This window comes from Rhopalosiphum padi, chromosome 3, assembly GCF_020882245.1.
Source record: "Rhopalosiphum padi isolate XX-2018 chromosome 3, ASM2088224v1, whole genome shotgun sequence".
Classification (NCBI taxonomy): domain Eukaryota; kingdom Metazoa; phylum Arthropoda; class Insecta; order Hemiptera; family Aphididae; genus Rhopalosiphum; species Rhopalosiphum padi.
In genome coordinates this window covers 59,855,590-59,868,676 of record NC_083599.1, presented here as the reverse complement: position 1 = coordinate 59,868,676, position 13,087 = coordinate 59,855,590, and the positions used below count along the sequence as shown (strand labels likewise).

Sequence of the window (13,087 nt, the reverse complement as noted above, 5' to 3'; positions counted from 1 at the left end):
TGGACAAACCGGTCGAATAAAATATGATTTGCATATTAAATATATAATTAAATGTTTTCTAGGTTAACCGCTTACGTTGTTAAGTCATTCAGACAAGCAATGCCATATATACCAATTGAAGAAAAAATTATAATTGAAGGGCTACAATGGTTGTCCAACAATCAGGCAAACAACGGTAGTTTCCCAGAAGTGGGCTATGTAAGTCATAGTGATATACAAGGAGGATCATCTAAAGGACTGGCGCTTACCGCCTACACACTTATAGCATTTTTGGAAAATCAAAAGGCCACTCCAGTTTACCGCAATACAATTAATAGAGCCGTAGAGTATTTAGTGAGAAACTTACCAGGAGTAGAAGATCCGTACGCAATAGCCATTTGTTCATATGCATTGCACTTAGCAGATCACCCAGAGAAAAACGTGGCTTTTAACCTACTCGAATTGAAAGCTAATACTGTTGGTAAGTCTAGTTGTTACCAATTACAAAACTTATTATTTTTATTACATTTTAACTAAACATTGCTAATCATAAGGACGACATTGTCCGTTGGATAAATTGTATAATTTTAAATCCGACGAACTTGATTTGGTAATTTTCCTGGCTACAAAGTGTAAATTTAATTTTTTTTTTTCTTTAATAAATATGATATCGTTGTTTTAGATGGCAAAAAATGGTGGAAACGTATGGACCGTGCAAACGATAAAAAGAATCCTTGGGTTCAGGAGCCTAATTCGGTTGACGTAGAAATGACCGCGTACGCATTGTTAACCTATTTGCAAAGAGGACTTGTAGAAGATGGTCTGCCAATACTACATTGGCTTGTGTCTCAACAGAACGAACAAGGAGGATTCGCTTCTAGCCAGGTAACTATATTAGGTTCCGCAATGTAATATGTATCAGCAATATATTATGTATGGAGCGTTGGCCAAAAAGTAATAAATGTTCAATAGTTCTGAAGGTGGCAATATTTCATAAAATTTAATTTTTCCTATCTATACAGTCCAATTAAATGTTTTATGTAAAAGTAGTATTAATTAATTTCCTTAAGACTTAAATACTAGTATATACATAGTTATTTATAGGAATATTTGTATCATATTTTATTGCGAGATCACCAGCATTTATCATTTCGTTGACATCACTTACTTAAAATCATTTGTTCCAATAGTCATCAATGGCTTTACTCTTGTTCCAACTTTAGAAAAGTCACCAAAAGAAAATATTATTTTATGTGTGTATCTGATCATTATTATGTATTAATATAAGCGTATCTAAATTACTTCTTCACAAATTGTATAACAATATATCTATGTACCTATTAACAATCGCTTAACCACTAAAATATCCTACTAGGAATTAAAAAACTTTGTATGCGTATATTTTTATTTTACTATCGTTAAGCATTTTAGTGATAAATTTAAATCTGTTATTAATACCTATATTTCCACACTTTCATTAGGACACAGTGATAACATTGTACGCGCTTTCTCAAATGGCCGAACGAATTACTCCAAGTACTCTTAAGCTATCCACCACATTTTCTTACATGAAGAATGGACAATCTGAATTAAAAGTAACCAAAGATAATGCCATGGTGTTACAGTTAATCGAAGTGAGTAATTAGTTTTTTTTTAAATGTTTATATATGTTACATTACAGTTTTGTACGAAATTTGAACGATAACGTAATTTATATTAAATATTCTCTAAGTTAAATCAATTTATTTCAAATATTTTTAAATAATTCACCAAAAAATTCTTTATTGACATTCATTAAATATTTACAAAATGTATAAAAATGAATTGCACGGGTTTTGTTGCTCTTAATGAATTTCGCTTGTTATTATAAACATTTAAAATAAACCTAAATATTAATTATTAATTTTTTACTTATAGTTTATTTATTTAAATTTATTTATTTTTTATTATTATTATATCGAGCAAAATAGTTTTATTATGTTAAAAAGTTAACATCGTTTGTTCGCCTTTCTTCATACTGTTGCTTACGTTATAGTTTTGACCCATTTTGCATTTCCATAGCTCCCAAAACGCACTCGTGTCGTGAACGTGACAGCCACTGGTACCGGATTCGCAGTCATAAAAGTGTCTTACAGATACAACGTAAATGTTACTGGTGCATGGCCACTATTTTCGCTGGATCCACAAGTAGATAAGAACTCAAACGCCAATCATCTGCAGCTTTCTGTTTGTTCAGGGTAATTATTTTTAACCATTCTATAGATTTGTGTGGTCTTATATGTACCCATTTGGTGAATACTTTGTGTAAATATTTGCATATAATTTGTAAATGGACTTCATTTCTGTATTAAAATCGACTCGTTCGGCCCAAACATAAACTGAGTTTTTATTTTTGCAGTTTCCGAGGAGGCAATGACAGCAACATGGCCGTAATGGAAGTGACATTGCCCTCAGGTTTCACCGTGGACAATGACGCGTTGCCCAGCCTCCGATTATCCAACAATATCAAACGTGTCGAGACCAAAGATGGAGATACCGTCGTTATGTTGTACTTTGATAAGGTAAGCCAATAATACAAAAATAAAATATAAGAAAACCACCATGAACGAATAATAATACATGCTTTTAATTTAAAAAAAACAATAAGCATTAATTAAAATATTCATACATTTATATTTGACAAGTATTGGCTTAATTAAATATTGTTAGATTCAAAGTTTCCACAGAGTTGTAGATGCAACCTCCTCATCTCTAAAGAGTAAACTCTATTGCACCTGTCCCTTTTTAGACATTTCACAGACATTAATTAAAGTCTAGCATGATGTTTTCCTTCTTAAACTCCAAAAATGTCTTCCTCCTACACTATTTCTATTAATTTAATCTTAATCTAATCGTGGGAATCCTAAATGTCAATTTATTATATAACGCGTATGTGAAACAGATACAACACATAACACATGCAGATACTTTGTCCTTTTAACCACGGTTTATACTAACACAGATCTATTCGTTCAAATCATTAAATTGTATTACATTTTTCAGATGATGGCCCAAGAATACTGTCCGACTATATCAGCATTCCAAACCCACAAGGTAGCCAATCAAAAACCAGTGCCTGTCACCGTTTATGATTATTATGACCAGTGTAAGTATGAAAAAAATTACCCCAGTTAGGTATAATGTTTCGTGTCAAATATATTTTCGATATATATTTTTTTTAAATCTGATAATATTTTATCTCTTTGTGCATAAGATTTTTTTATGGTTAATGCCAAATATTTTTATTTACTTATTTATTTTCTCTTTCATTAGCGAGACGCGCCAGAGTTTTCTACGAACCAAGAAGGGCGACTCCGTGTGAAATATGCGAAGATTCCGATTGTACCAAAATGTGCATGCAAACCGATAACCCTAAGTCCGGTTCTCCGTCACATTTCCGTAACGGTTTGACATTCGTTATCGTCTCAATTTCAAGCATCTTGCTCGTTCAATATTTTAACTAATATTTTTCTATTTTTTTTTCATTTATATTTTATATTCAAGTATAAGTAAACGTAGTAAAGAGGAAAATAATTCAGTAGAATTACACAATATTCCTATTTTGTCCAACATAATATTATTTTATATTCTAAAAAAAACTTAACACTTTTGTTTTGTATGTATATGTATTCACTTTAAGTGCAATTTACATAATAATATTACGGTTTGTTTTTATTACAATATTTAAATTTCCATTAGCATTGTGTATTATTTTAAACATTATTTTTATTATTATTATTATTATTATTATTACTATCATAAACATATATTATATACAAACGTTTTTGAAACAACAATATGTAGGTACTTATGAACAAAATTAATAATAAAATTTCCATGTCTTACACTATAGACTGGCCTACGATCATAATAATATTATACTGCATGCAACTCTAATCAAATACTCAAAAAAAAAATTACATTATTATAAGTATTTTAATTTATAGTATTATTATTATTATTGTTTTTTTTTTTTTATATATATTTAATTTTTATTACTATGCAATATATACGTAGCTGGCATACCTAACTAATACCTATAAATAAACAATATTATTATTATATAAAAGTAATAGAAATTTACTTTTAAATCGATTTATTTAATAAGTAATAATGAACCTTACATATTGTATACCATTACCTATGTATATTATAACCCCTGATTCTAAATGAAAATCCAGTAAATTACACATAATGTATGATTTTTATTTCATTAATATAAAGACTGACTGACAGATATTATATTTACTATCAAAATAAACATCTTAAACAATCATGTAGGTAATTACTAAATCACTAATTATTATAACAGTTTTATTGTTTGTAAATACTACATTGAAATGGTACTTATAATAAATATATAAATATTTATAAATAATTATATTATTGTTTTTATTTACATTTTATCGACGTGTGAAATGTTGTGACACTAGATTAAAATAGTATCAACAGACTATTTTTGAAGAAAACTATGCTTCATACATAGGTTTAATTTTCATAAAAAATAACCATTCTGTGAATCACTTTTGGTTTTCTTTCGCACAGATTCATTTGTGGTTTAGTGGATGGTGTAGAGTGAATTTATATTTTCAATAATTGTACTTATACCTTAATATACCTCATATTTGAGAAACTTATATAATAATATGAATTATACATTTATTGTTGGGAAGCCATAAAATACCGGAAAGTAATCTCATATAATCTGTAAATACGGAAAAAATAAGTTAAGTCTCGGAACATAGAAATCTGGATTAAAATATTTTTTGATTTTATCATAACGAAACGTGTTATTCCGGAATTTCAAATTATTTTTTGGACTGTATTGTTGTGGACTAAAAATCTGGAAAAAAGCTAAACACGCGGAAAGTTTCAGACATAAGTGACTATATTTTCAATTCTCCCATAAAAAATATAAAAATCGTAAAAATTCAGACTCTTAATAAGTGCAATCTATTAATTATTTTATCTTTCACATAGCAAATAGTTCTTAAATTTTTTTTCGTATTTGATGCTTTAAAAGCAGTTAAAATGCTTCAAACATAAACTTTGACGATGGTTCCTAGTATAAATTAATAAAGTTATATCTAATTGGTACTTAGGATTTTTTTTTAAGTGGGGAGGTAAAAAGTAAAATATTCGCTGTTTAAAAACATAGAAAACATAGTACAAAATTTGTTGTAAATTTTTCTTATCGATATTATTATTAACCTGTTGGGCGTAATGCGCTTGGGCGACCTTTTTTTTCTAATATACTTAGATGCTGTATTTTATCAAACAATTTTCCCTCTCATTTTGACAGACTTGTGACTGTGTGTGCGCGTGTATGTGTGTGTGTGTGTGTGTGTTATTAAAAATTGAAATGATTTAGATGATTATAAATTAAGTTAAAATATTTTTTTTTTTTTTTTGGTTTTCGGTCATTGAGACCATACCGCCAAACAAATTTCTCTCCATCTATCTCTATTTTCTGCCACTACTCTCCATGGTATCTCTGGTTCAATGTTTTCCACGTCCCTTTTTACACAGTCTTCCCAGCGTAAGCGTGGTCTTTCTAAGGGTCTCTTACCGACCGGGTTCTCTTCGATTGTTGTTCTGACTATGAATCCTACTCTCCGCCATGCATAACCTGCCCAGGTTAATCTTCTTTTCTTGATTTCATACGCGATGTTCGGTCTCTGGAACAGCTCTTTGAGTTCTTTATTATGACGTTTACGCCATTCACTTGTGTTTGTGTCAAAGCATGGGCCGTAGATTTTCCGTAAGATTCTCCTTTCAAATACTTTTAGTCTGGTTTCTTCTGCTTTCCTAAGTGGCCATGTTTCCGCGGCATACAGTACTATGGGTCGTATCAGGGTCATGTACATTTGTATCTTCAGGTTTGTCGATAATGTTCTTGAACTCAGTACTTTTCCAAGACCAAAAAAACTTTTGTTGCCTTTTTGTATCCTAGCACTGACTTCCATCTTCAGATCGTTATCTTGTGTTATCAAGTGCCCCAAGTATTTGAAATGTGTGACTCTTTTGAATACATGCCCTTCTACATTCATAGATTGTCCTTGTTGATATTCTCTGGCCTGTTGACTTACAATCATGTACTCTGTTTTTTCGTCGTTTATCTCCAATCCGACCTTACTAGCTATCGTGATGAGTTTCCTGCATACTTGTTTAACCGTTTCTTCAGTATCTCCTAATATCGCTATATCATCCGCATAAGCCAAGATATTTATGTTCGAGTTTCCCAATACTATTCCATTGTTACAATTTGTTGCTCTGATTACCTTTTCTAATATTAGGTTGAACAATATTGGTGATAGCGCATCTCCTTGTCTTAGACCTGTCCTAACCGTTGCTGGTTCTGACAATTCTGATGCTACCTTTATTTTGATTTCTGTATTTTGCAGAGTGGCCTCAATTAATTTTATTAGTTTGTTTGGGAACTTAAACTCTTTTAATATGTTTATTAGACTATGTCGGTGGACAGAATCGTATGCTTTTTTGAAATCTACAAATAGTATACATATGCTTTTATTGAATTCCCATGATTTTTCTATGATCTGTCTTAAGCTGAAGATTTGATCTGTTGTTGATCTGTTGGGCCTAAAACCACCTTGATAATCTCCCAGTATCTCTTCCGCAATGGGTTTAATCCTATCTAAAATGCAATAGGATAATATCTTGTAGGCCACATTCAATAAGGCAATTCCTCTGTAATTATTACATATTTGTGGGTCACCTTTTTTATGGATTGGACATACGACAGCGACATTCCAACCTTCTGGTAGTACTTCCTGCTCCCAAATGTGGGTTAGTAACCTATGTATATGTGTTAATGAATCTTCGTCTAACATTTTCATAATTTCATCTTGTATGCCGTCCTCACCAGGTGATTTATAGTTCTTCAATCGCCTTATTTGTAATTCAATTTCTTGTTTTGACGGTATTGTACATTCGTTTAGGTTGGGTTCTGTCCTTGTCCAAGTAAAGGTTTCTCTGGGGTCGTTGCAGTTAAGCAGATGTTCGAAATACGTTTTCCATCTCTCTGCAATATCTGATCGTGCAGTAATTAGTGTTCCATCTTCCTTTACTAGGAACTTTTCATATTTTTTGTAACCTCCCTTTAGTGTATTAATTTTTTTGTATAATTGGCGTGTATTATGTTCATTGTGATATTTTTCTGCTTCTTCAAAAATGTTTTTCGTATAGACTCTTTTTTCATACTTAAAGGTTCGACTTGCTTCTTTTCTGCTTTCATTATACTTTGTTTTGTTTTCTTCATGGGAAGGGTCATTAAGGTAAAAGTTTCTAAATTTTTTCCTTTGATTTAGGGCTTTCTCACACCTCTCATTGAACCACGGTTTTTTGGTTTTCCCAGGACTTCAGCTGATGTTTCTTTTATTGTCTCCTGTACCCTCCTCCACATATTATTTATTGAGTCTATACTATCTATATTTAATTCACTGCTGCGTTTGTGTATCTCACTTTTAAAACGTTTACAGAAAATTTCATCTGTGAACTTAGTTATATCATATCTGTCTATTACCGTTGGCCTTGTTGCCACCCTTCTCTTCAGTCTTGCTTTAATTTTTACCTTAACCAAATAGTGGTCAGAGTCACAGTCCGCTCCTCGCATCGTTTTGACATCCGTAATACTGTTTTTGAACCTGTCATTGACTAGTACATGGTCAATTTGATTTGTGTGATTCCCATCTTCATCAACTTCCATGTTCCCTTATTGATCTTTTTATGGGGAAACATTGTGCTCTTGATCACTAAGCCTTTGCTTGTTGCAAAGTCGATTAGGTTGAGGCCATTATTGTTAGATACTTCATGCAAGCTATGGTGGCCAATGGTTGGTTTAAATATTAATTCTTTTCCAACTTTTGCATTAAGGTCTCCTAATATAACCACTATTCTGTTATTAGGTATCCCATCTACTACGTTCGTTAATTCATTATAGAAGTCGTCTTTTTCTTCTTGAGTCTTTTCCTCAGTAGGGGCATGAACACTAATAATTGTGAGATTAAACCAGTATGCTTTAATTGTTAATAGTGATATTCTCGGGTTAAATGTCTTAAATTCCATTACGTTTGGTACCATTGACTTATGAACTATGAAACCCGTACCAAATTGTCGTCGATCATCGCAGTCCCCATAGAAAATGGTATGATTATTAATGTCCAAGGATCCCGTTCCTTGCCATCTAATTTCTTGGATAGCCACGATTTTAAGTTTATATCTCCCTATTTCTTGCGTCACTGTATGTGCCGCTCCAGTGCTGTATAATGTGCGAACGTTCCATGTACCCAAAGATATTTCCGATTTCCAGTTTCCATTTTTGTTTTCCTAGTTTTGTTTTAAGTTAAAATATTATGAATATTAAAAAAAAATATTTGTTTTTTAAATTTTTTTCCTGGAAATTTTACGCCCATACATAAATACTGTAAATACTGTAAAATCTTAATTTCACCTAACATTTACTTATTCCAGCTTGTTTTTAAATATTCTTGTTTTTTTAATATAACCGTCGAATATTGTAAATATTTTTATTTATAGTATTTCATTTTGTGTTAGTTTTTGCTTGAATGTTTTGTAACAAATGCCTATGTCCCTATAGATTTTATATAATAATTTTTATTTTTCATATTGTCTCGCTCAAACACATTATAAGAAACTCGCCCAAACACATTACTTTTATTATGCGGGTAAAACGCAGACCGCCATAACCTGTTATTAGTCACGTCATATTTATAACATCGTTGTTGACGTATAAGCGTTTTGCGCACATATTCAGTATTTTTAATAGAAATAAATAAATTGTACAATTAAATTTGTTTATATAAATTTGTTAAGTGTATTGAAAATTATTATTTAACTGGCATAAAATGTTCTTAAAAAAAGAAATCGTCATTATTTTGATTTTCATTTGCACTGTTATAATAGTAGGTTTTATTATGAGTCAAGTACATTATCTGATATGAAATTAGGAGCAAACGCTTTTTTAGAGACAAGGTACAACAAAGTTCCACAAAAAAACACTTTTGAGAAAGAAATAATAACAGTATATTTTGTAGATAATATCTACATTTACGGCTTAATATTACGAGACAAGAATTATGAAATTATTATATTATGTTCTTCGATTTCAATAAACACGTCTTTATAAATATATATTTTTAATTTTCAACACAGAAAAACTAATTATTTTCTAGGTAATAAAAATCAGTGATAATAAAAATGTTTATTATAATTATTTTAAGGCAATACCATGGGCATTAATTATATTTTCAGGCGTGCGATAATACAACGCATAAATGCATAATATTGATATCTAAAATCTATATACATATACGATTAGTAGTCGAAATGGCTGAAATGATTTTGCCATTTAGAAATATTGCATTTGAAAACGTTATGATGTATATAAAATATAATAAAATACTTTAAAAATGCCAAGTATCCACGAATAATATTTTTAAATTACAGAAATCACTCCTCGCACGAGTCGCCTACAGTGCGCACGCGATATTGTTACTCTCGTGAAATGTTCAGTTTAACGTATTTAATCTTAGCAGAATTTATCAAGTGTCATACCTATCGACACATCTTCTAAGGCAGCGCAAGTACCTAGTGTTCTCAGTCGACTTCCGTCTTCCTTCCAAAGAATAAAAGTAATAGCAATTTTAATTTAACTATTATAATATAGGCAATAAATCAACTGTACAATATTAACAAATTTAACATTTTCCAATGCACCGTCTACACGGTGACCTTTGAACTTAGATAAGATAAACTCATTTTGTCAGCCAACAATACTACAAAACCAAAACGAACCGTATCACCTATTCAAATAATTAACAACCAAGTAGTTAAACTAAACTAAATCCAAAATGAATAAGAATAATAATTTTCAATCACAATCTGAAAACAAAAGGTCATTAGGAAAACTCCTACCTCTACCGCCTCCACTTCCATTTCCAAGAAAACAAAATATTTTATCTCTCCTAACCAATACTCCTCGCCGAGACTGACCCAGTGTCGTCCGTCACCACTAATGTAAACAATGATAATCAAACTGATTTTGACACACAAAGTCAGGAGTCACAACACTCTACCACACATACACACAAGAAAAAAGATCTGCTACCACCAATATTCATTAAGGGTGTAATAAACATCTCTGAATTAAGAAAAGCATTCTTACATTTGATAGTTTTAGTTGCAAGTCAACTTCTACACTCCTTAAGCTCCAACCCAATATACAAGAAAATTACAGAAAAATAATTGAAAACGAGGCTCAATTTCACACGTATCAACTACAATCTGACAAATCATTTAGAGTAGTAATAAGGAATCTCCATTCGTCAAATCTTGTTTCCGAAATTAGCTCAGCATTAGAAGAAATTAGCCACTCCGTAAGGAAAGTAACAAATATCCTGCATTATCAAACCCACTACCTCTGTTTTTCGTTGACCTCGAGCCCAATGGAAACAATAATGATGTTTTTGATTTAACTTCAATACCACATGCAAAGATAAAAATTGAAAAGCCACATAAGCAGCGACAAATTCCACAGTGCATAAAGTGCCAATCTTATAGTCACACCAAGAGTTACTGTTCTCATTCGCCTCGATGTGTCAAATGTGGTAAATATCATCTCACAACATCGTGTACCAAATCACGTGAGTCTCCTACCACCTGCGCGTTATGCAATGGCAATCATCCGGCTAACTACAAGGAATGCACTATCTATAAAAAACTTCAACAACGACGCAGACATCCTTCCAATACAAAACAACCCTCTCAACAACACCAAAAACAATCCCAACATTTCAATACTCAGCCCAGCAATCAACCAACAAATCCGCCATTCACAAAAACACGTGACCGAACTTATACAAATGTAACAAGTAACGACACTACTTAAAATAAAAGTGCCGATTCTCCCTCCTCCAATAACCTAGAAAATGTTATCTCTAAATGCCTAGATGATTTTAGGTCTATGATTAATCCTTTACTTGCTCTTCTGACTACAGTAATTTCTAAACTTTCAATAATTAAAAATGATTAATAACTCATATACTCCAACTTTCTGCTCATCCTATTATGGAACGCTAATGGCCTTAAAACCCACAGTAATGAACTACTCGCCATACTCATATCTGAAACACATTTCACTAATGTATAGGTATCTTATATTAATTTTCCTGGCTACTACGCTTATCGTGCAAACCACCTAGATAATACCGCTCACGCGGGTGCTATATTTATCAGATCCTCGCTCACATTCACTCCACTTCTTAATTTTATTACAACTCACATTCAATCATGTGCAATATCTTTAATTCTCAACCATATCCCTTGTTACAATAGCAGCAACATACTGTCCACCAAAACACAAAATCTCTACCAACCAATTTAATGAATACCTGTCTACCCTGAATAATAATTTTATTGTAGGCGGCGACCTAAACGCAAAACATATCCAATCGAGCTGCCGTGCTACAAACCCTAGAGGAAACTCTCTCCTACAATCTATATCTTACTCTAACATATCATTCTGTCTTCTCCTAATTACACATATTAGCCTACCTACATCTCGTTATAAAAACCCCGATATATTGGATGGAGATCTCGTGGTCTGTCCAGCTGCTGAGACCAGTCAGAGCGGCCGTTGGCCCGCTTTTGTTAAAGGGACGGAAAGAACGCTGGGTTTGGCCGACCTGACCAAGATGGCTTTGGGAGGTAACAGGCTCCACTGGTCATGGGACGGGAACCTCTTACGTAACACTCCCATAACGCAAACCGGTATACGAACCCCGCCGTCGATGTGGGTCAACGATTTCAATAAGAAGCCTTCGTCCGTCGAGTTATCAGGGATGATTCGTAACGTGGAAAACGGACGATGGTTCACAGGACGGCTCACTCAAGTTGGAGACGGGAAGCAGGACATGTCCCTCCAGCGATTCTTTGGGAGGATGGATTGGCATTCAAGCCGTAATGCGCTGCGACGGATGGGATGGCCGGGTCGCGACGAATCTCTGAGTATAGCATACTGCCAGGAGAGTGTGTCTCAGGTGATTATGTTCAAAAGAGCCGGGTGGGGCGAAGGGTTAATGGATCCACCAGCGGATGTTTTGTGTCGTACGTGGGGATGGGCTGGTCACTTCACCACCCGCGACTGGCAGGCAATGATATACCGCGTACTTGTCATAACCAACGAACTAGGAATTTCGTTGAAGAGCGGAGATTGTAATGCTAATACCGTATTCTTCCCGCTCGGAGCTGTACAGCCCTTCTCAACCTCCGCGGACAGCTTCGTGTATGGAATGGAAGGATTTGAGGCTTCGGATTTTCGGCAACTTGCCTCCATGCCACATCAACCGGGAGGGTCCTCCGGGGATCCTACCCGCTCCGCGGAGATCGGCATTCCTGGGGGCCCCAAAGGTGGCGATCCTGGCGACAACAAACAAGGAAGCTCGAGGCAGACCACTCCTCCGGAGCGACGACCGCACCAATTGCATCTACTTCGGTACCCAGTGCGACCAGTGCTCAGAGTGCAGCCGGGCATGGCACTTCCGGTACGGCTGCAACCAGTTCTCCTACTCTGACTACACCGACGTCATCGACCGGAGCAGTACCCAATATGCCGACAACGACGCCAACGGCTGTGGACGTAGACCCGAGGCAGAAACCGAAACTGGGGTCGGACAAAAAGGCTGCGGATGCAAATCCCGATCACAGAGCAGCACCACAGGCCACGTAGACATCTCGGTGGACTGGGACGACGTGCCGACGTTGTTGCAAGATAATCGTTGGTCTTACCACTCCTTCCTAACCAAGCAACGAGCTACGGTACAGCGGATAAGGACTGAGGGGAAGTCAGCTTGTGGGTGTGGCAATAAAGCGTTCGGCGGGCGGTACACGCCGTTTACTTACGAGCTACGCCGATTCAGGAACACCAAACATCGGTGGTGTGGAGGGTGTTCGCTGGGAAAGGGAGCTTTAGAAGACGGCCTACACATACTATGGCGAAGTAGCCTCCCTGCGGGCCGGAAGTTCATCATGA

General features: G+C 34.4%; 2 protein-coding genes across 3 annotated transcripts in view; one reads left to right on the top strand and one right to left on the bottom strand.

Moving 5' to 3' along the window:
* Window positions 1-4,399, top strand: part of LOC132923896 (CD109 antigen-like) — a 91,991-nt gene extending 87,592 nt beyond the window's left edge. For both annotated transcript variants that reach the window (XM_060987886.1, XM_060987887.1), the window contains exons 21-27: window positions 63-460; window positions 662-864; window positions 1,461-1,613; window positions 2,041-2,216; window positions 2,378-2,540; window positions 3,022-3,124; window positions 3,292-4,399. In XM_060987886.1, the coding sequence (XP_060843869.1) occupies window positions 63-460; window positions 662-864; window positions 1,461-1,613; window positions 2,041-2,216; window positions 2,378-2,540; window positions 3,022-3,124; window positions 3,292-3,482 (1,387 nt within the window). In that variant the 3' untranslated portion in view covers window positions 3,483-4,399. The remainder of the gene's footprint in view (window positions 1-62; window positions 461-661; window positions 865-1,460; window positions 1,614-2,040; window positions 2,217-2,377; window positions 2,541-3,021; window positions 3,125-3,291) is intronic.
* Window positions 4,400-7,692: 3,293 nt separating this feature from the next.
* Window positions 7,693-9,993, bottom strand: LOC132925265 (craniofacial development protein 2-like). Its single transcript, XM_060989671.1, has 2 exons — window positions 9,973-9,993; window positions 7,693-8,364 (listed from the first exon to the last, which is right to left on the bottom strand). The coding sequence occupies exons 1-2, from the start codon at window positions 9,991-9,993 to the stop codon at window positions 7,693-7,695; spliced, it is 693 nt and encodes a 230-aa protein (XP_060845654.1).
* Between the last annotated feature and the right edge of the window lie 3,094 nt (window positions 9,994-13,087).

Bases quoted from the DNA above. Each gene is read 5' to 3' on its own strand.
- LOC132925265 (XM_060989671.1), bottom strand. From the start codon at position 9,993: ATGGAAGTGGAGGCGGTAGAG. The intron at 8,365-9,972 runs GTAGGAGTTTTC...AAACAAAACTAG, and splicing joins TGGAAGTGGAGGCGGTAGAG to GAAAACAAAAATGGAAACTG.